Below are 24,024 nucleotides of genomic sequence, written 5' to 3' on the forward strand. Positions count from 1 at the left end.
TAATAACTCTTTAAAAAGCTCTGAGACACCTTTTTACAAACCAGGACACAAAGCTACGACTCTGTCAGCCTGGCGTCAGGTCTAACTAAAAGCGGCATAGCCATTCTTCCACAGTTTTTAAATCTGACTTGTTTGGTTTATTTTGTCAATCACTAACCAATTCTAAAAGGGTCAGATTCCAAGGAATCTACTGTCACATTAACTTCTATTCTTGGGGGGAGGAGGGCCAGAAAGAAGGAGGCTCCAATTATAGGCACTAACAAATGCATGCTATATAGCTGAATAATTGGTTAAAAACACAATTTAAAAAGTACTTCCAGAAAAAATTACTATTTGTAGTTAGCATCAAATTCTGTAGGGATAAGAATCATTGCATGAACAACTGAACGAGACATCAGGTGTGTGTGGCATGAGCCTTTTAATTTCAACACTAGGGAGGCAGAGACTGGTAGCTAAGTCTGGTCTACAGAGTGAGTTCCAGGATATCCAGAGCTACACAGAAAAATCCTGGAGAGAGAGAGAGGAGGGTGTGGGGGAGAGAGAGTGAGTGAGACCCCTTATTAATGACTAATCTGGAGAAGCACTTCCTGATATTAAATGGGGATAAAAATACATAGCAGAAGCAGATTTGTTCACAGTCTGCCAATATTCTCCCAAAGAAACTAGTGCTGACTTAACACAGCAACAAAAGAAAGCCACATATTATTTTCCCTTTTGTGCTGACATAAATCCTAATATTTTTTCAAGGAACTATAAATACATACTATATGTACTCATAGGCATATCTGAAACTAATTTCAAAATCATGGTGAAAAGTCAGTCATTGCTAAATTATCCTATAATGGGCTTGAACCTCCTTGGACATCCTTTAAGAGTTGTTAGATGTGCTGGCCAGCTTGAATTCCCAGCTCCTGATCTTACCTGCTGAACCATGCCAACTACCCTCATCTGTAAACTTAACTGTAACTTAAGAAAAATGTTTCTCCATCAATTGCCACTTGCTCTTCTATGCACAGAAGCTTTTACCCACATCCTTTTCCACATCACATTCAAAAGTTTCAAAGGCAATTTTTGTGATAATCAAAAAACATTTATATATAACCAAAGTTAGATACCAAGACTGCAACATCCACACCAAGATTCATGCACCATGAAACTCTTTTTTTCCTCTTCAAATTACACATGGTTTTCCTTTTAACCACCACTGGAACATCCCTGAAATATCAGACAGAAAAGGATGCTAACTGTTCCAACAACTTCCTTTTCTCAGCGGGACTACGTTCTCTGTGGAGCAGTGTCTGAGGAATCAGGATGGTCCTGTCTTGGGAGCAGGCCTTACTGCTGCCCCGCCCATGCACCTCTGCTCCCCACTCACACAGTAGGGCACCAATCTTACATTCTGCCTGTCTTCATCCCTTCCATCAAGCCCCTAAGCCTTATTTTAAAATACTAAAGAAGAAAGCTCAGTTGCTAAAAAGCTGCTACAAGCCCTTGCCACACCAAACCAAACAATCTGAGTTCAAACCTCAGCACCCACATAATAGAAGGAGAGAGCTGATTCCTCCATCCTCCACATGCACACACACAGACATTAAATTAACAAATGTAAAATGTTTAATGGAAAGTACAGAATAAAAACAGAAACAGAAAAAAGGAACCATGGCACTAGGGTTAGCATGTTTCCTAGTCTTCTCTATGCACAAAGCTCATACAAAGTTTCCTGGGCATGGAGAGATGGCTCAGTGGTGAAGAGCACTGACTGTTCTTCCAGAGGTCCTGAGTTCAATCCTAGCACCTACATAGTGGCTCACAACCATCTGTAATGGGATTTGATTCCCTCTTCTGGTGTGTCTAAAGACAAAGCACTCGTATATATTGAATAAATATTTTTTAAAAAGTTTCCCCATCATACCATATACTGCTAGAATTTAATAACTTGGGCTTTCCCAGACTTGTGTGCCCAAAACAAAACCTCACGCCTGCAATTCGATCGAGTCCAATGTAAGAGACTGATGAAACTGGATGCAAGTACCATCCGAAGGGGTGGAAATATGAGAAGATACCTCATTTTCTAAATGCAGTTCCCAGTCAGCCACAATAAACTGCTCAATCTCTAAGTCCCATGAAAGTTTTGGAATACTGCTTGTCACTTGATAATTAGCATCCTCAAGGTGTATGTAACAAAAGTCCAGGCAAAGCTTACCTAAGTATCTTAAGCCTTTAACAACTGTGAGTCAGTCTAGCTGATAGGAGTGAAAAGTAAGGCCCTGGTTTTCAATCTCACATACAGTTTTTTTTTTTTTTTTTTTTTGTTCCTCCACTGAATAGGAAAATCAAGAAACTAGCTAGAGAGATGGGTGTGGTAGGGCACACTTTTAATCCAAGCACTTAGGGGCAGAGGAAGGCAGGCTTCTCTCTCCAAAGCTAGTTCCAGGACAGCCAGAGCTACACAGGGAAACCCTGTCTCAAAAGGGGGAGGGGGAGATAGAAATTAGCTAGTTCCTAATAACCTATTTCTTATATACCACAAGGAAATGAACCTTCCTTGGAAACTAGGGCACCTCCAAGTTGCTAACTAGTCTTTGATTATAAGACAGTATAATTTGATGCTACAGAATACTATGCAACTATAAATTGGTCTATTTTCAGTAATTTTTGTTTTGTTTTGAGCCAGAGTCTCTCTCTGCAGTCCTTGCTGGCCTGGAACTCACTCACTTGTCATGCAGACCAGGCCTTGAACTCAGTGACCATCCTGCCTCCTCAACACTTGGATTAAAGGTATGTGCCATTCTGCACAGCTACTAATAAAAATCTTAATCAAAAAAATTTTATATGTTGAAACAACTTAAGTGTTTCAATACCTTATATATAAGCATTGTACCTGGGCAACTAGCCAAGCTGTCTTCCAATGGTTCACCATAAGCCTTTTTTTTTTTTTTTTTTTTTTTTTTTGAGACAGTTTCTCTGAATAGCCCTAGCTGTCCTGGAACTCACTCTGTAGGCCAGGCTGGTCTCAAACTTAGAGATCCAAGAACCTCGGCCTCCAGAGTGCTGATCAAAGCCGAGTGCCACCACTGCCCAGCCTCGCCATAAACATTTGACAAAATTTTTAATGTTAATCAAAATTACCATGTACTTTCTCTATTTTGAGTAAAAGATGTTCTTCTACAGTCGAATCTGTATATATGTTAATATTCATTTAATCTTCATAAATCTGGATGTGAATAAAAATTGATTTCATTACAGCAAAGAAAAGGTGTTTGAGAGGCTAGAGAGATGGCTCAGTGGTTAAGAGAACTGGCTGCTCTTCCAGAGACTAGAGTTCAATTCCCAGCAACCACATGGCAGCTCACAGCTGTCTGTAACTCCAAGATCCTTCACCCTCACACAGACATACATACAGGTAACACACTAATGCACATAAAATAAAAATAAATTGGAAGTATTTGAAATATACCTATTTAATTTTGAGATAAATGCCTCAACCCAAAAAAAAGTTACAATCAACTTTTAATTAAATTTTAAAGGTATCATTATTTTACAGGCAAATTTTACCTAAGAATCATTACTTGTGAAAAAAAAACATTTAAAAATGACTCAAAAATTAAAACTATATCAAATGCCAAGTAGTGGTAGAAGGCACCTTTCACCCCAGCATTTGGGAGGCAGAAGCCAGTGGGTCTCTGTTAGTTCAAGGCCAGCCAGGTCTATATAGCAAGTGAGCACCAGAACTGCCAGGGCTACCCACAGAGAAAACCTGTCTCAAAACAAAATAAGTGTAACTCTAGTTACTGCCCTCAAATCCAACCTGACATTTCTAGGTGAGGATTAGAAATTAACAGAGTCGAAAGTTAAGCTTCTGCCAGTAACTAACTGCTATTTGCTGAATCTCAAGGAAATGTATTGTATGCCATTTCTAAAAACTGAACTCATCCACCCTCACATCTCAGCATTTTCTCAATTTCCCATTACAATGAACAATGTAACCCAGCGGTCAAGTCTTCCAGACCAATAACCTCAGACTTTATTTTTAACTCCTGACTCCACAAATATTCTCCATCGGTCCAATCCAAAGGCCTGCCAGCTTTTCCCTCACAAGTCCTCAAATCTCTTCCTTTCACCCCATGCTCACATTTCACTATGATCTATAACATAGTCTACTCTCTCCCAAAAGGCTTCTACTTGTGTCTCCACTCAGCTATCCAAATCCCCTCAGAATGCCTTGTTCAGCAATGCAGTTAGAGCAGATAGTGCAAATCCCCACCCAAATCTTTACAGGCCTCTTCTGCTCTTTCTTGGCCAACTTTCCTCTAAGTTTCCCTCCCACGTCCTCATTCTCCTATGCAGGACCGAGTAAGATATACCAACCCACCCTCACCTCCCATACAGAACAGAATGCGGCTGGGCCTGCCTTCCACCCCAGTGCACTACATGCTTTTCCATTGGCTCACAGACTTAGCTAGCACCTGTTTTAAGAAGCACCTCTGCAGGAATCTTCCTGCTCCTTTCTCGACACCCCGTTTCCCTTTGTCCCTCTGAACAAATGGTTCACTTGGCATTTTATAACACTGAGTTATCAGACTCTCGTCTGAATGTATGCCTTTCCATCAGAGGTTCTAGGAACAAGGACCTAGATAATGTCACATGTGCCTTCTAGAACACCAGCACCCTAACAAATGCCTCTTTCCTCTATGTGTCCTTAATGTCAAGGTTATTTTTTAAAAGATAGTAATAATTAGCATTAAACTCTAATCCTTTTAATGTTGACTGCTTGGTAATATAAAATTAAAACACTTCAAACTATATTCCTCTCAGATTTCCTCCACCCTAGAGAATATCAAGAGAAAGTTGTTTTCAAAAAAAATCCTGGAAACAAAAAAGGTCCCCAATTTTGGTATTTTAGTCTAGCATTACAGATCTCTGAAATCAACCTAATAAATGAATGGTCTCAAATTGACTGAGCAGTTTTTGTTTTAACAGGCCAAAGCTTACAACACACAAATACTGAAGTAGCATGAAAGGCTCTTCAGTAGTCTACTTCATAACTGAAAATTACCCTAGCATTTTTTTTAAATTCCTTTCAAATGACTCCATAAAGTGCTTAGAAAGCATGACCCTTCCCTGCAAGATGCAAAATCAGCTTCCCTCTTAACATACCCCTCTTTCTAAATTAGCCAGTCACTGAAGGAAAAGAAAAAAGTTAACTTGCAAAATCTCTCCCACTCAGCTATCACTTTGAATATAACTTTGGACTGTTTCAGACAAGTTCCAAAAGCCTACAGAACTCTGTGCAACTGAAAGGCATGGCTTCCAACTGCACATAACAGCACAAGCATTTTGACTTTTTAAAAATCTTACTTCTTCAGTTACATCAGCTCCTCTCAGCAACAAAATAGTTTTTATCTATGTCCTCCCTCTTCTTTCTCATGGAATAAGAAAAATAACATAAATACTTTGGCCAGAATCTGCAACTACGTTCTAATAAGCGTTCATGAAATACCACATAAACATTTCCACAAATAGATATGTCTGAACACTGGATACTCAGTATAGGACTTCAAGAACACAGACTTTTTTTTTTTTTTTCCAGCACAGATTCCCGGGCAAAAGACTTACAGAACTGATACATTTTAAATAATCCTAAAAGGGTATCCACTTGTACTCATTTAAAAAAAAATTTCAAAATTAAACTTAAATGACGACACAACACTTAACTTAGTATTTGGCAAAATGACAATACAACCTCAATCAAAAGTTGAATCTCCTTCCAAGTTACCTTCTGATTAAACAAATTATATGGTGGCAGATTGGTAATGTCAAAACAGGAAGGTTGAGATAACACATTAAACCACTTAAAAACAATGCACTCAGACATGCAACTGCTGCGGGATATTCATCAGCTTCCATCAGCCCCTAGAAGAGTGAGGGATGGATGCGAGCTTGCCTCCAACGGGAATGTGGGTTACCAAGCAAGTTCATCCCGATTCAAAAATACTTTGTGTAGTCACACGGGCAAAAAGGAAATACTAGGAGGCTGGGACATTTAATATCTCCAGTTAGAATACAGAACCACGATAACCTGAGCTAACTAAAATAAACTCCCTCATTCCAGAAGACACGGACTCGGCAAATGCACATCATGGTTTATTAATCAAGCGTTGTCCTCTTCTTTATTCAAAGGGATGGGCAAGCGAACGAACGCTTCCATCGTTTAACCCGGAGGCTGGAGCACTTGAAAAGGCTGACTACCAGCAGCACGGAGAACGCAAGAAAATAAGTTTCAAATCCAATCAGCCAAATAAAACTAATATTCTCTCAATTCAAGGTTAATGAGGCTGGGGGAGGGGGTACGGGAATGGGAGGAGAAAAAGGAGCTGCCTCATCTTGAGTCAAGACAGGTTTTGCCCTTTTCCACTACTACTGACGGACTGTTCTATCAGGTCTGTTAGTTTAAGATCCTGGTAGGTCGAGGTTTCTTATCTTAATGGTGAGGTGGAGAAAGGGTGTAAAATAAAATCGATACTCACTGCTAACTTTCATGCTACCAAAAGCTGAAGGCTGCTGCACTGGCTTGCAGCTCTCCGCAAAGGAGGTGGTTCTCGGTCGCCCCGACATGATGGCTCTTCTTGAATCACCTTTTCCTTCCTTAATCCTTTTCTTCCTTTTGTTTTATGTTAGGGTGCTAGGTAAATGATAAATGCAGCATTAAGTTCTCCCTCAAGAGAGAGAAAAAAAGACTTCGTTCTCTTGGCTTTTCACTCCTTTTGTATAGCTATTTAAGAAGAAGAAGAAGAAAAAAAAGGAGCTATTTATTTCTTCAAGACAGATCGGTACGGATATTTAACACATAGATGATTAGAGCTGGGGGGGGAATATAATTCTTTCACCTCCCTTTCCTGGGAGAGGAGAAAAAGGGTGGAGTGGAATCCTTAAAAATATATATATATATCACGTGGACGAGGGCAAATACTTGATTGAAAATAAGTACTCTGAGTATTATATTTTCCTCGGGGATTTTTTTCCGAGTCAATGAAGAAGGGAAGCGGCGGAAGGATCACGAGCCTCACGCTTGAAGAGAAGGGGGATGGGAAGGAGGGAGGAGATGGCTCGGAGATGCGACGGCAAATGCTGCGGCTCCGGCAGCAGAGGGATCCGGCGGGCTGGCGGCGGCGGCGGCCGGGTGAACCGGAGGGCAGCGCAGTCGCGAGTCAGCGGCGGGCGGCGGCGGCGGCTCCTCTCCTCATTGCGCCAGGAGCAGCTGCAGGCGGTGGCTGGATCCAGCGGCCATGGCGGCAGCGGTGGCGGAGGCAGCTCCCTTCAGACCCCAAGCAGCGGCTCCCAGACTGCTCCCCATACGCCGGGGACATGGGAACCAGGCAACCGCTTCCGTCCCTCGGGGTCCCCTCCCCCGTCCGCCGCCCCGGCACGGCCGGCCTCCGCCCCTCGCCTCTGCTCGGCGGCTGCTCGGGAAGTGTCCGCGCTGTGCCCCGAGCCCGAAGCCCTGTCAGCGGCTGCAGGGCCGGCTCCTCCTCGCTGCCTTCCTTCCTTTGTCACTCGGCCCAGGCGGCGGCGGCGGCGGCGACACAAGCCCGCATTCGGCCGGGTCGGGGGCTGCTCTGTGCGAGGCGCGCCTTCTGCGCAGTCGCCTAGCCCTTCCACACTCCCCCTCCCCCTTCCTACTCGTCCTCCGCCTCCTTCCTCCCCCACCCAGCCTTACACCGCCCAGCGCCCCGCCGCCCGCGTAACAGGCGTCTGGGAATCGCTCGCCGAGCCCGCCAGCTTCGGCTGAGGCGCCGAAACCCAAGCCGGAACCAATCAGAGACGTCGTTTGCTTGCAGCTCTTGACGGAAAAAGCCGAGCGGCCTGAGTAACCAATGAGGAGACGCCGCTAAGAGACCACGCCCCGGCAACGAGGAATGCCGAAGGTAGCCGAACAGAAGGAAAGAGCATTCGCCTTGTTCTGTGGCTGGCTGGGGAGGAGATTCGACAATCGCGACTGTAGCCAATCGGAGCTGTTGGCCCGCAGGGAAAAGCCTCAAGAGTTAAGGACAGCGAAACTCCCGAGTCGCGGGAGGAACTGCACGGCTGGGCGCCGCGCCCGTTTTCTCATTGGCTGGACAACTCCGCTGGGCGTGTACTTTTCTCAGTGATTGGTGAAGGGAAGGGGGCTTCCGAGGACATCTGGCCAGTCAGAGCCTCCCCTCCCTCTTTGAGGCGGGGAGAAGAAGAAAGCGGACGGAGTGCATCTATAAACTGCCACCTCATTGGTCTGCAGCGAAGGAGCTGTAGCGCGGGGGAGGGGGAGCCGCAAAAGGGAGAAGGAGGGTGTAGGAGCCCGTGGCGGCGGCCAATGGGCGATCACTGCCGTGCAATCGCAAGACCTAGCTGCAATGGGATTGGCCTCGGGTGGTCCCTAGAGCGGGAGGACAGGCTGAGTGGCCGGCCTGCATCTGCTCTCCGACCCGACGTTCGTGCTGGCTGTGCAGCCAGGTCCCAAAATGCTGCGGTCGGAGGGCCGGGCCCCAGCGCTCTAGTGGAGCGAGAGGCTGTCCCCGTTCCCCGGAGCCCCGCGGGGCGCGGCTTACCGAGTGCACCCGAGGCTCCCCACCGCGGGTGCTGAGCATAAGAGAACGTCTAAAAGACGTTCCCCTGAAAGATACAGGGCGCAGTGGCTGAGGCCGAACCCTCTAGCGCTCAAATGGAAACAAAGCTTCCAGAGAGGGAGCGCCTCTGGGCAGCCGCGCCCGCCCATCGCGGGGGGCCGCTGATATCGTGGGGGTGGGGGAACCCTTTGCAGCAGGCTCACACTGCCAGGCCTGGCCTTCTGGAAACGCCCCCTCGAGAGATGAGCTCATGCTAGATCCGCGCGTTTCTTGGGCGCGACTGTTCCGCGCAAAAGCTGCCCCAAAAACAGGTGAGGGGAAATGTGGTCAGGCCAATACCCTGAAGCCTACGTGGAAGCTCTCAAGTCAGAATTGCTCGTAGCAGTTTTTAGTTGGTTTTGGGTGATCTGCACACTGCTGCTTAAGTAGGTTTCACGTGTAGTCCAGCGTCCATTGTTCTACAAAGGAGACCATTGCCTCGGTCGGTCCATCCAAGAGCTGTGTGGCGCGGCTACTATAACTAGAGTAAATTAGAGTGGACACTGGCAATCCTGACTATAATCCCGTGATACTTGTAACATCCACCCGCATAGTCATCTCTTTCTGTTGAGATGCTATCTCCAGAAAGCACATGTAAAAGTACACGTACTTGATCAGATTACCTAGCTATTGCTTTAAAATCTGATGAGGGACTTGGGGCAGAACAAAGTAAGCTTTGAAGGGAGACAGTAAAGGTCTGGATAGTGTTTGCAGACTCAGATGCCTGTGGAGGCCTGGCAACTGAAGCGAATAAATGACAGACAATAGGAATGTTAGACGTTGTGGAAATGGGAGTATCCAGCCATGCCCTTAAGGGGTCCACCGTTAAGATGATCGTATTCTCTTTTTTGTTGTTGTTTTTTTGTTTCCAAAACCATAATGTTGAAGTTTTGTATGAAATCTTTAAATCTTAAGTGTTGGCAACCGATATGCCGAAACCACGTAGAACAACAGTAAAATCCTAGGAAAATGTGCCCGACAGGCAACCAATGTGTAATCTCATCCCTTAGCAAAGATTTTATGCCCCAAGTGCAGAAAAGGCTCGTGCTCTTCACAATTAAAATAGTCTGTAAGGTAGCTGGATGCTATGGGGGAGGGTAGAGAATGTTAAAAGCAAACGCCTTGCTTGGCAACTTTGTCATTTGAATAGTGCCTCTCCATGCTATTATGAAAGACCTTTGCCACTGTTCCTAAAATGCTGTGGTGCAAAACTTTAAATCCTTCCTACCTAATTATACCAGCAGGAAAGTAAATAACAAGGATTTAGTTTGCAGAAACTGGCAACGTGGCTATTCTTGTATATAAAACTAGTACAAAAATAGTCTACCTTAGTGTTATGATTAGTAACATTTCTGTTGCCTACAGATATTTTTAACCCAAATTAAAAAAAAAAAAATCTAGCTAAGGTTTCCCTTTTCATAGGAAAAAATACATATTTCTGTCCACAAATAGGACTTGGAGAAGGAAAAGTTTATTTAATAAAACAGAGAACAGCTAGGTGTGGTGGCACACACTTTTTAATCCCAGTACTGCTGAGGCAGATAGATTCTCTGAGTTCAAGACCAGCCTGATGTACATAATGCGTTTCAGGTGGGGGTCAGGATGTAATGACACAGATGTAATGACACTTAACAGTCGGGAGTGGGTTTCTGATGTTTAAAACCTCTCACTTTGCCTTCCCTACATGGTGGGAACTACTAAAAAAAAGTCTTAATGTGCCTTGAAAGTTACTAATTTTTGCAAGACCCATGAAGTTAAGGGAGCAGAACCAGGGTTCATGTCCCTTGTTCTTCGCCTCTACCCCACAACTCTCTCTTGGTACAGCCCCCACATACCAATCTGCAGAATCCACCCAAAGGCTGAAGGAGGGACCAAATCCATTACCTTGCCTTCCGGACTCTTTACCTGTGTATCATGGTACATACCAGCCCCATAAGACTGATATCTTACTCAAGAGCTCACTGTTTCAGAAAATAATAAAAAAGGATGCACCATTCCACGCTAGCGCCAGCTACTCTCTGGCCCCAGCGGTCTCGCCCGCTTCTGTGGCTAGCCCCATGTATGGACCGCCCGTCTCAAGGCTCTCTGGTTGGGAACTCTGCTCACATTCCCAGCCATCCGTCAGCCCCTGTGGTTATAGTCACAAATCTCGGTAACCTGGGAGAATCAGAACTCTAGAGGCTGTAACTTATCAATCAGATTTATATCAGTAAATCCTTACCCCACAAAATGTCCACCCAATAAGCTCAGAGCCAGTTGATAAAAACTGCCCACCTAGATAGGACAAATTGTCCTGTACTTATCCATTCCTTATAGTACATTCACAGCTACCTGTGGCTATTTAAAGCCACACGGATCTGGGTTGTCCTTCTCTTCATCTTCCTTCTCTCTCCTATCCTGCATCTCAAAGACTCTTAGACCGCCCTCCTTTTCTACTGTCCGATGGCAGGCTGTAGCCTTGTCTTTCACCTACCTCACCTGCTTACAGACAACAATCCACACTCACCAATTTGGCTAGACTGGCTAGCCAGCAAACTCTGAGAATCTGCCGATCTCTGTAGGCCAATTCTGGGATGATAAGCACCCCAGCTTTTGTTTGGGTTCTAGAAATCTGAACCTGGGTCCTCATGCTTTTGTGTTAACCACTTAGTCATATCCCCTATCCTAGACAACCTAATCCTATTTATATTATTTTAATTTATTGTATATAGGGTGTTTCCTCTGTGTGTATATCTATGCTTGGTACTCACAGAGGCATCAGATCCTCTGGAACTGTAGTTGCTGACAGTTGTGACAATTGTGCTGTCATGGGGATGCTGGAATTGAACCTGGGTCCTCTGAAAGAATAGCCAGTGTTCTTAACCATTAAGCTATCTCTCCAGGCCCCAGAATATAAAATTCCTGTTTGAGAGCTGGCAAGATGGCTTAGCCTTCTGCCGAGCCTGATGACATGAGCTCAATGCAGGACCAACATGATAAAAGGTCAAAACCAACCCCATGCAAATTCAACAACAAGCCTACACGTAAACACAAACATGCACACACAACAAAATTTGTAAATGCGATAATTAAAATTTCACATTTGAGTTGCTGGCTTGATTTTTATTTTTTTTTTTTAATTTTTAATAAATTTGGGGTTGGGGCAGGCTTCCTACCATTTGTGAGATGAACTTAAACATATTTTTTCAATTTTGTATTGTACATTTATGCATGTGCCTATGGTAGTTTGAGCTCATATATTTGAATGCTCAGTCATCAGGGTGTAGCTCTATTTAGAAGGATTAGGAGGCGTGGCCTTGTTGGAGAACATGTGTCACTGGGGGTGGTCTCTAAGGTTTCAGAAGCCCATGCCAGGCCCAATGGGTCTCTTCCTACTGCCTGTGGATAAAGGATGTGGAACTCTCAGCTCCCTCTCCAGCACCAGGTCTGCCTACATGGTCCATGATGAGAATGCACCAAACCTCTGAGACTGTAGGCCTTCCTCAATTAAATGCTTTCCTTTATAAGAATTGTCATGGTGTCTCTTCACAACAGTAGAACAGGGACTAAGAGGGTGACATTCTCCACACTGATAATTATAAAATCAATAGGTCATTTAACTGAAAAATATTGAAGATGTTCTACAACATGCAGCATCAAATACTCTACCAAGATTTGATTCTTGATACTTGTTTATTTAATTGTATAATGAGGAACGCACTACTGAATGACAGAGGACAACTTGCAGGAATTTGTCCTCCACGTTTGGCAGTAAGCACCCTTACCCTGGGCCTTTATCTCACTAGCCTTAAGATGTAATTCTTTATGTAAAAGTAAACAGCCCATTCATATGGTTCATATGCAAGTTTACTTTTTAATAAATGATACAGTTATATGTAATCAAACTGCAAATAAATTTCTTTGTCATCAATAAATGTTTGATTTGTATATCTATATTATCTAACCATATACCTGGCGTCATGTTGAAATTTCTTAGTCAGAAAAGGATTGCAAGTAAAACAAACTTAAGCAGCCCTGCTCAGATTAACACCTTGGAAAGATTTTCAAATCTGTGGCCTTCGTGCCCTCTCCCAGACAATGTCGTCTTAGAAAATTCCCTCAAGTCCACTTGATGATGTTTACCTCTTAGCATCTTTGTAGCATACTAAGTACAGAAGTATGAAGATGACTGGAAGCATCCAGACATGACTTCTGTTCCATCCTGAGGGAGCTCTCTGGCAGTGATAGAGCAAGCACAGAGGGCTTGGGAGGGTCCCAGAGGTTGGTCTCCAACTTGTAATTAAAACTAGTAGTTACAATGAGTGCCCCTCTCTCCCTCCCTCTTCCTCTCTCTCTCAACATGGCCTCACATCATTACATAGCCCTGGCTGTCCTGGAATGTGGCATGAGACCAAGGTGGCTGGCCTCAAAATCACAGATCTGCTGCCTCTGCTTCCTCACTGCTAGAAGTAAAGGTGTGTGCCACCACCATACCAGCCTATGTTTACCTTAAGAAGTGAGACAGGAAAAAGAAAAATACACACACACAATGTATGTCTAATGATTAACTGGTAGATACTAGTCCATTTCTTAGTCTAAAGAACATGTGTTATTGATCCATTATGCAACTATTCTCAGGTTAGAACAACTACATAATCTCAGGAATTTTACAGCCAGTGTCTGGGGTTTTGTTTTGTTTTTTTATTTTCGGTAGCCCCTGTTGCTTATGCATGACAAGGTTTGTTTTGCTTTTTAACCTGACTTACACAGCTTGTTAAAATGATTTCTATGAGTCACTTAGGAGGCACAGGTTTTTATCAAGAACACACAATAGGAAAGAAGACCCCAACTTTGTTAGTTATTAGCAAAACATAATGATCTGACACAGCGAATGAGCTTGAAACTTTTAAAACTCCTGCCTTACAAGATATAGTTGTATATATTCACGGGGAGCAAAATGACAATTTCATTATGATATGGCATGATTAATTAAGCTGTTTAAATTTTCATCTCTCTATCTACCCTCCTGCCCCTTTGGGTTTTTGGTGTTTTGAGACAGGTTTGTTTCTCTGCATAGCCCTGGCTGTCCTGGAACTGTAGGGCAATAGTCACCATTTTTATTTATGTCTTTAGAACTCTCCCTCCTGAACCTGATATGTACAATCTTCTGTTCTTTGCCACATTTCAAAATATTAGGAATATACCTTTAAAAATCAGGGCTGGAGAGATGGCTCAATGGTTAAGAACATTAAGAGCACTTTTTCCCCCCAGAGGACCTGGATTCTATTTCCAGCACCCACATGACATCCTGCAGTTGTCTATAACTCCAGTTCTAGGGGATCCCATACCCTCTTGTGACCCCTGACAACTCTTGCATCTACATAGTACAGACATACACTCAGGTACACAAATACACAAATATTTCCTTTAAATCCTACCCAATAAAGCTTTTAACTGCTCCATTATCATCTCATCCCTCTTTAAAGGGGGGTTTTGTTGTTTTCTTGAGACAGGATTTCATGTAGCTGAGGCTGGCCTTTAGCCAGCTATGAAGCCAAGGATGACCTTGAATTCCTACTCTTCTGTGTCTACTTCCCAAGTGCCAGTATGAGAGGCATGTGCCACCATGCCAGGCTAAGAAGAGCTTTTGAAATATGAAATTATCATCCACTATTATTATTAAAGTCTCACCACACCCTGACCTGAGATAAGATGGAGACAGAGCTATGCTAGGGGGAAGCTTTTGTAGTCACCAAAACATTTGAAGGCACCACTAAGACTCAAGATTTTAGAAACAAGTGGTGAAATAAAAAAAAAAAAAATGTGGAGCTTTAAAAAAATCCTACATGTATTCATGGTGGGAGGTTAAAGGGGGACATACATGTGATGTCATGTGGCAGTCAAAGATGTTTATTTGACATCTATCAAGTGTAAGGATAACTGTGCCCACTTGTGTATGGTTTCTACTCTCTTGTTACTGTCCACCCTTTGATAATAATTTTGGGTTGTCTTCACTAGCTCAGTGTATTTCTTGGAGACAGAGTAGGGTTGGATCTTGTTTTTTCAGTCTGAGTCTTTTTGGGGGTGAGTTGAGACCATTTACATTCAAGGTTATAAAAAGGGGGTTGCTATTTCCTATAACTTTGATAGGTGATATTCTGGGTTTTGTGCATTTCTTTTTCCTTTTATGTTATTAGTTTGAGGAGTTTTCAGGTTTTCTGTGTAATAAGTGGTTATTTGCTTCCTAGGATTACTTGGGTTTTTGTATCTTTCCATTTTGGAGCTGGGGGGACAGTCGAGACAAGGTTTCTGTATAGCCCTGGCTGTCCTAGAACTCACCCTGTAGACCAGACTGTCCTCAAACTCAGAGATCCATCTGCCTCTGCCTCCCACATGCTGGGATTAATGGCATTCACCACCACCTCCCAGCCTGATGTATCTTTCCCCTTCTTTCCTCTGTAATATTCTTTTAGGAAATTTCTGTAGAGTACAAAACAAGGTACATATCCAATGTGTTTGTTATAAATAAAGTGCTCTTTAATTCCCTGTAAATGTTCAACTCATTGTACATGGATAAAATGCATAGGAAACACTTGAACCTACATTATCGAAAAGCAAAAAAATAAAGACAAGAAAAGAATGCTCTGTAGTGCTAGCTTTGTGGCCATTTAGCACCTTAATTGGTGGTTGTCTTAAAGCACTCCTATTTCTGCATCAGTTGTGAAAGATAGCTTTGCATATTAGAGCATTCTTGATTCACGGTTGTTTCCAGTCCGAGCTTGAAATATTTCATTCCATGCTCCTCTGGCCTTTACGGTTTTTGATGGAAAATACCTGGGGTGAATTCTTATCAGAGGATGAACAGTAACAAATGAAGAATGCCCTTGTGTTTGGATGTCTATTTCATCCTCTAAATTTGGGGAGTTTTATAGTATAATTGTACTAAATAGTCTGTTACATTTGGTTTTAGTTCTTCTGTGCTATGAATGCTCCAATTTGGCCTCTTCTTGAATATGTTGTTAGCCACATGTCTTTTTCTGTTCTCATGTGTGTGCGTGCATGCGTGCGTGCGTGCGTGCGTGAGTGTCTCTCTCTCTCTCTCTCTCTCTCTCTCTCTCTCTCTCTCTCTCTGTGTGTGTGTGTGTGTGTGTTATATTATCATTACCACTTTTTCCTTTATTCCTGAGCTCTGTTCTTCAACATGATGCTTCTGGGTATGCTCTCTTGTTTGATTGACTGTCTCTTTCATTTCTACTGTGTCTGTGTGTTTCTTTTGTTCAGTGTTATAATTTCCTTCATTAAATCCTCACCCACTGTGGTGGTTTGAATATGCTTGGCCCAGGAAGTGGCACTATTAGGAGGTGTGGCCTTGTTGGAGGAAGTGTGTCACTGTGGGAGTGGGCCTTGAGAACTTCCTTCTAGCTGCCTGAGGATGCCAATCTTCCCCTGTTTGCCTTTGGAACAAGATAAAGAACTCTCAGCTCCTCTAGCACAATGCCTGGATGCTGCCATGCTTCTACTGTGATGATAACGGACTGAACCTCAGACAGAAAGCCAAACCCAATTAACTGCTGTCCTTTTATAAGAGTTACCTTGGTCATGGTGTCTCTTTACAGCAATGGGAACCCTAACTAAGACACCCACCACCCATATTTTAGACCTCTATTTTAAGGTTTTGTTCATTTCAAAGACTGTCTGGTTAAGGTCTTAGATACCTTTCTTTCATACATGCATCTGTTTGAGCTTTCCATGTGGCCATTAACTCTTTTTTAAAAGTAAAACTCTAAATCCGTTCTCCAAGATTTCGGCTATCTCTAATAGCTTATAGGGAAGTGACCCATTTGGGACTGGACCATGGGACATGGTTGGACATAGTCCTTGTACTAGTTAGTTGTGTTCATTTGCTACAGTCATTTTGTCCCGAAGTTTTTTACTTCTCAGTCTAGTTGCTATTGTTGATGAAGATGATGGTGTTTCCTGTAACTACCTAGAGTGGTATCTACATGATTATCTACTGTGGAGACTAGTGCAACTTTGTGCTGATTGCTAAATGGGGTCACTGAGGTGATCCTATCTGGTCTGTGTGCCAATAGGACCAAGGGTGGGGCCGTACACTGAACACCAGGGCAACCAAATGAAGTCAAAACCCTGATTCCCTCTTTGGATTCTGTGAACTTGCTCGAGGCAGAAGTCCATAGACCAGATGAGAAGGAGGTTAGAATCATGGGACCATAGAAGAAGAGACTTTCTGCCAGCCCTTCAGTGACCATTGGGACCTCAGAAGTCAAGACCAGGTCTCATGCTGACCTTTGAGACCAGTAGAACCAAAGCCCAATCTCTCAAGAGACACTGGGAGTAGGAAAGCCGAAGTTTCCACTCTGCCCTGACCTCTAGGGCCACTACAGCTGAAGGCCTGGCTCCATGGTGCTTTTTATTCTTTAGTCTCTACGAGGTAATAGGAGAGCTTGTGAGAAGCAATTCTCTCTCCACCCTATGGGTCTAGAGGATCCAGCTCATCTCGTCAGGCTTGCTAGAAAGCACCTTTGCCCAGTGAGCCATCTTGCCAGCCCATGTGTGGGGCTTTAAATAATTATGTTTTAAGCTTCTTGTAGTATACCTTTCATCTTTTTCTATTTGAGGCCATCTTCTAAAATATTAATCCAAGGACTAAAAGGTCAAAAAAAAAAAAAAAAAGCCCATTAACTTAAAAGGTAATTTTTCAGGTCAGTATAGGAAGAAAGCGTTCAAAGAAAAAAGTAACTTACAGAAGTTCATAGAAAAAAGCTACAGAAATATATGTACCAGGAAAACAGAAATCTGGGGGTAGTTGGAGTGTGTAAAGTCAGGTCCAATGAAAAAGAAAGCTGTATTAGGTGTTGCTTCACTAAGTAAACTATGCTATATTAGCTCCGTATTAAGCATCCATTAAAAATAAATGCAATATCACATCACTCTGTGGGCTAGCCTGTTCTACACAGCGAGTTCCAGGCCAACCAGTACTACATAGTGAAACCCTATCTCAAAAATAAACAAACAAAAAAATAGATCAAAAATATCTTTAGGATCAAAATAAAATGCTATGTGCTAAAGAGATGGCTCAGTGTTTAAGAGTACTTGCTGTTCTTCCACAAGACCCAAGTTCAATTTCTAGCACCCACAAGCTACTCAAAACCATCTTCAGTTCCAAGAAATCTGACATCCTCTATGAGACACCTGCACATAGAAGCACGCATACACAGACTCACACACACACACATACACACAAATGATAAATACTTTAAATGATGTAAACAGGATTAATTTTGTTAGTAAATCATATAGAACATTCTTTTTAAATGTGATAATATTTTACAAAAATTTCTTTTTTGGTTGTTTTTTTAAAGAAAATTGGCATTTCTTCACTGTGATTTATATTCTCCTCGAACACCACTAATTGGACTGAAATGAACTTTTACGTCTGTTCATTTATGGTACGAGGGTGAGGAGCTACATGCTTGCCACAGGGTGTGTGGATGATAGAAGACAGCTTGTAGGAGCTGATTTTCTCTACCATGTTAGTTCTGAAAATCAAACTCAGGTGATCCAGTTTGGTGGCAAGCCTCTTTATCCGGGCAGTGGTCTTGGGAACCCATAGTGAAACTCTTTAAAGTCCCCAAATTTCTCAACAAACAAAAATACTATTCATAATCCTTTGTTAGGTTAAGTCAAATTAGTGGACGAAGTAAATACTCACAGAGTGCATGCGCACCTCGGCCTCTGCCAAGCATCTTGACTGCAGAAGGACCTGGATGGGAGGGCACATCCCTGAGATGCTTACCTTCTGGAGAGAACCCTACAGGAAACAGTTCATAATGAGAACCATAGTTTGAACCTAGTCTTAAACAAAAACAAAAATAAAACAAACCAGCCGGGTGGGGGCACATGTCTTTAATCCCGACACTCAGAAGGTAGAGAGGCAGGTCAAACCTCTCTTAGTTCGAGGCCAACCTAATCAACATAGTGACCAGGACAGCCAGGGCTGTGACACAAAGAAACCCTGTCTCAAAACCACAAACAAAGTTGTGATGTACTAATAGGGTTGTAACTTGTGCTCAAATCAATTGCCTGAGTGGAGGACCTTTCGATCTGAAGTAGGGCTAAGGATTTGGGGCTGAAGAAGGGAGAGAGAAGTCAGGCTTCCATTCCAACCCTTCCTTACTAAACCCCTAGAGGCTGGAGCTGTCAGTGCAATTAAGGACAGCATGCGTGTTCATCCGATCTCAGAAAAACCAGTTTCGCTGAAACAGAAAGTTGGTAGAGGAGACTAATGGGAGATAAGGTGTAAAGGGTGATTTGGGGTCAGATATGAGGGAGCTTTGAATGGTACCACAAAAACTCCGGGCTTTGTACTGTAGACCAGAGAATGATAAACGGTGTGTCACAGAGACAAGGCATCGCTGCGAGACAGCCTCTGAAATAACATGTACTATGAGGCTCTTGTTGGTGAAAATGTCCCATGGGCTAATACAACGGCTTGCTCACTCATGTGTCTTAGAACCAAGGAAGTGTGTCCAAATGGGACAGCAGTAGATAGCTACCCCAGCAGAAGACGGAGAGCCTTTGAAACATTGCACTGTGAAGCAACAGTTTTCTACAAAGCCGTTGACAGACCATATAAGTAATTCTAATGTCCAAAGGAGTGAAGAACCCTTAGCAAATCCTTTTTAATTTTTTAAGCTTGTTATGTTTTTGTCCCTAGGGGTATAATCATGTGTTTTACAATATTAGTGGCTAGATTATTTTTAAGTAATTTGGATTTATTTTACCCTATTTCCATCATATTTTTAAAAATATTTTCAAATTTATTTTTAAAAAATAAATAAGTAATTTTATTTGAAAAACGCAAATATATCCACCTTGAATTGGATCAAAAAACTTTCATGAACTGAAAATGAAAAATAAGTGTTCACTGAATACTAGAAGCACACTTTAAAATAATTCTGGGCAATTCCGTTTTATTTTTTATGTTTATTCTGATATAATAACAAATGTAGGCCTGAGACATTCTCAAAACAAATACTTCAAATCAGAAGTGGAGACTCATGCTTTTAATCCCAGCACTAGGGAGACAGAGAGAGGCAGGTGAATGTCTGCAAGGTGATCTACATAGTGAGTTCTGGGGCAGCCAGGACTGTGTAGAAAGATCATGTCTCAAAAACAACAATAACAAAACAAACACTTCAGTACCTCAATACACAATAGTAAATCAGAAATCTTCTCATGGGGCTAGCTCCTCCATCTCTCAGAGTCTTTGGTTCCTGTAAAAGCTTCAAGAAAATTCACAACACTTCCAGACAAGATAAAAAGAATTAACCAGATACAATAACTCACCTCTATAATACCAGCTCTTCACGGGGATGAGACAAAAGAGAATTCAAGGCTAGCCTCAACTATATATCAAGTTACAGGACAGCCTGGGCAATATGATGAGATCTTGTCTCAAACAACAAGATTTTTGTATGTTTGTTTATTTTTAATGTAGTCCTGTGGATTAAATAGGTAAGAATTTTAAGATTCAAACAGAGCCTGCCCCCTCCTTCAGACCAGTCTCATTTAGATTGCAGCCATGAAGATGGCTCGTGGCTCTCTCTTTATTCTTCCATCTTGTAGAATGGAATTCTGAAAGCAAAGGAGAGGGAATGCATGAATCCTCGAAGAGTATATAACATCCAAACTCAACATTAGCAAGCTGTGCCAGATATCACACCAGGAAGGATAAGAGCTCAATTATATAAACCAGTATTTTTACAACATGTATTGTTCATGATCTTTCTAATGTATGCTGATTCTGTGTTAGTCGTGTCCAGTACTCGAGAGTGAAAGTAGTAGTCAGGCATGTTGGTGCACACGTATGATCCCAGTCCGTGGGAGGCTGAGGCAGTAAGATTACTGTGACTTTAGGCCAGCGTGGCTTACATTCCAGGCCAGCCTACTATACAGAGTGAAACTCTGCCCCACAAACACGTGAAAATTGCAGTAATAATTTGACAATGAGTAAGGCCCTGGATTTAAGCCCAACCCTATAAAACTAATTAATTAATTAATTAGATTAATAAGTGTAATGAGGCATTATTCCTTTACATAGCTGTTTCTGCAGTACTCTGGCATCTTAGAAAGATCCCCGGTTCAGGTTTGTATAGCTCATCGTTGTTTTGGGGAAGTCAACCTGTTTAAGATTATTGAAGACATCATGGACTCGCACTTCCTAACCATTTGAATGGGTGACTATTAGATTCTTAGGAAGAACATCTCAATTGGGGTTTAGAAAGATGGCTCAGTCATTAAAAGCACTTACGGATCTTGCAGAGGATACAGCAGGTTTGATGTCCAGAGCTTGTCTTTAATCCCAGCACTCAGAGGCAGATCACTGAGAACTGAGTGTTCAAGCCAACCTGGTCTACATAGTGAGTTCCAGGCCAGCCAGGACAGAGACCTGATCTCAAAAAATAAAATAAAATAAAGTAAATGTCAAATGTTTTAAATGGTTTTTAACATTAAGCATTTGACGGGTGTTGTAGAAAAGTTAATGACTTGTGCCATAACATGAAAGACCCAGGACCATTGGCAGGAAGTACTCATTGTCTGTATGCTGGGTGCCCAGACTGTGCCGGACATGGTGGGAAACAGTTGCATACAGAAGTGGGAAAAACTTCCTTATTTGTTTTTACAGCTAACCTTTGTCTATTCCTTTAGTTTGTTTTTTTTTTTTTAATATTTCTAAAGCCAAAGAATCACAGTTAAAATCAGATCTCAAGCAGAGCCACATAAGCAATAGACTATTGTTAAACTTTTAATGTCACCTGAGGGGAGTAAAAGTGACGTTTCTAGGCATCAGGAGAAACATCAAAGGGAGGAAATGTCAAAACATTTGACAAAAAGCAATACATATGTAGCTTTATTGCTGCTTAAAAGCACTCTCATGGATGTTTGAAGTATTCTGATCCTCACTGATGCTCAGCACATACATGCCCAGGATATCCAGGCGATGTGAGCAGTATGGTGGTCACTGAAAACACCACACTTAGAATATTGAAATTGTAATTTTATAAAACACTTGTATATGGGTCAGGTGTTGGGGGAATATGTCCAAAATAAAAGGCTTTTTAAAAATAATCTGTTACTTTTCTGAACTTTTTTACCTTTTAAAACTGTACACTCTTGTTGCTACAATGTAATCTGAGAACACTGTACCCCTCCCCCCCTTAAATTAGAAGCATTCAACTACAACAATCACAGCACAGGACAGACTCTGTCCACCACTCCGCTTCAAGCATGTCTTAGCATATCTGGCAAATTGCTGGTTTCTAGCTGCCAAGAGGTGATTTACATAAGAGGTTTAGCAGAAAGTCTGCAAAGAAGTGTGGGTGCTGGGGAGGGTTTGGCCCAACTGTTTTTCAGTTTGCACCACTACAATAGCTCAGCCAGAATCCCAGAATCCCAGTTGGTCAGTGTGCATGCCCTGCCAGCTATTAACCTGTTTAGGTGCCACCTTTGTCCCCAGACAATGCCTACTTAACTCGAAACTTTATATTCCAGGAAGCTTCATAGACTCAGACTGGAGATCATCAAAAACGGAAATAAATATGTATTAGAAATCTCAGTTATATAGCAGAACATATACAAAAGGGAGACGTTGGGATTTAGCTTGACTTGTGCAGAAAAGATGACATTATTTCTGCTATGTCAGAGGCTCCAGAAAACAGAAACATTTTGATTCCTTGAGGGCAAAGTGTTATACATAAATGCGCCTAGAAGAAGGTTGTGGTGACCTAGCTTAACGATGCCAGTTCAGTGATGGGTGCCAGAGACAACAGAAACCTTAGCAACAGATAGTCAGAGGGCAAAATAAGACTTGTTTGGCTTTTTTCTTTTTAATTAATATTTATTAGTATTTATTAATATGGTACAGTATGGTATTTGAAACATTTAGTGTAATATGCGAAGGTAAAATCAGACTAATTATAATTTCTGTTCTCTCTAGTATTATTTTTGTGGTGAAAACCTTCAAATTCTATTTTTGTTATTTTGAAACATAAAATTAATTGTTATAAACTGTAGCTTCCCCTTGGTGCTATTTAACATTAGAACTATATGTTAATTACTTTTCTTCTTTTTAAAAAAGATTTATTTATTATATATGAGTTCACTGTAGCTGTCTTCAGACACACCAGAAGAGGGCATCAGATCTCATTACAGATGGTTGTGAGCCACCATGTGGTTGCTGAGAATTGAACTCGGGACCTTTGGAAGAGCAGTCAGTGCTCTTAACCACTGAGCCATCTCTGCAGCCAGTTAATTACTCTTCTATTACTATGATAAAACACCATAACCAAGGCAACTTACAGAGGAAAGGGTTTATCAGGGCTTAGAGTCTGTCGCTATGGAGACAGAGAAGCATGACAGCAAGCAAACATGGTGTCTGGAGCAGCAAGCTGAGACCTCAAGTACAAAGCAGAAAGAACAAACTGTAAATGAGATGAGTCTTTAAGTTCTCAAAGCCTGCCCGGAGTGGCATACTTCCTCCAGAAAGGCCATAGCCCTGAGACCTCTTCAAACAGTGCCACCAACTGGGGACCAAGTGTTCAAATACATGAGCCCATAGGGGACATTCTCATTCAAGCCAGCATAAACTCCTTCCCCTTTTCTAACTGTTCAGTACCCATCATGTACCTCCTTACTATGTCACCTCCTTCCTCCCTTTCCTGGCTTCTCCTGCCCTCTGTTCTGTGTGTGCACGCTAAACTTTTCAGCTTCCAAAAACAGGTGAGACCACAGGTTGTCTCTGCTCCTGATGCATTTCATTTAATATAATATCCCATTCCACTATAACATAAATGACAGGATTTCACCTTTTTTTAAAAAACGATGTATTTATTTATTTCATGTATGGGGGCACACTGTCACTCTCTTCAGACACACCAGAAGAGGGTGTCAGATGCCATTACAATGGTTGTGAGCCACCATGTGGTTGCTGGGAATTGAACTCAGGACCTCTGGAAGAGCAGTCAGTGCTCTTAACCGCTGAGTCATCTCTCCAGCATGGATTCACCTTTTTAATGGCTAAAGGCTATTCTGTTTTGTGTGTGTGTGTGTGTGTGTGTGTGTGTGTGTGTGTGTCACACTTTTCATCTTTAAATTTTGTTTATTCTTTGATATTTTTTACATATACACAATGTTTTATTTAACCGTCGCCATTAGACTCTCCTCCCCACTGAATCTATTCTTCTTGCCAACAAATCTCCATTACTTTCTTTTTTGTTGTTGTTGTCTTTCTGTGACCCACTGAGTTTAACTAGGGTGGCTTATGTGGGCAGAGTTACTTACTGTAGCCTGCACAACTATGACCAGACCACAAGCCCCAACC

At 42.3% G+C, this 24,024-nt stretch overlaps 1 protein-coding gene across 2 annotated transcripts in view; it reads right to left on the reverse strand.

Moving 5' to 3' along the window:
- GSK3B (glycogen synthase kinase 3 beta) overlaps window positions 1–6,659 on the reverse strand; it is a 127,833-nt gene extending 121,174 nt beyond the window's left edge. For both annotated transcript variants that reach the window (XM_080919632.1, XM_080919631.1), the window contains exon 1: window positions 6,528–6,659. In XM_080919632.1, the coding sequence (XP_080775758.1) occupies window positions 6,528–6,615 (88 nt within the window). In that variant the 5' untranslated portion in view covers window positions 6,616–6,659. The remainder of the gene's footprint in view (window positions 1–6,527) is intronic.
- Between the last annotated feature and the right edge of the window lie 17,365 nt (window positions 6,660–24,024).

The sequence above is a fragment of the Micromys minutus genome (assembly GCF_963924665.1).
Source record: "Micromys minutus genome assembly, chromosome: 7".
Lineage (NCBI taxonomy): Eukaryota > Metazoa > Chordata > Mammalia > Rodentia > Muridae > Micromys > Micromys minutus.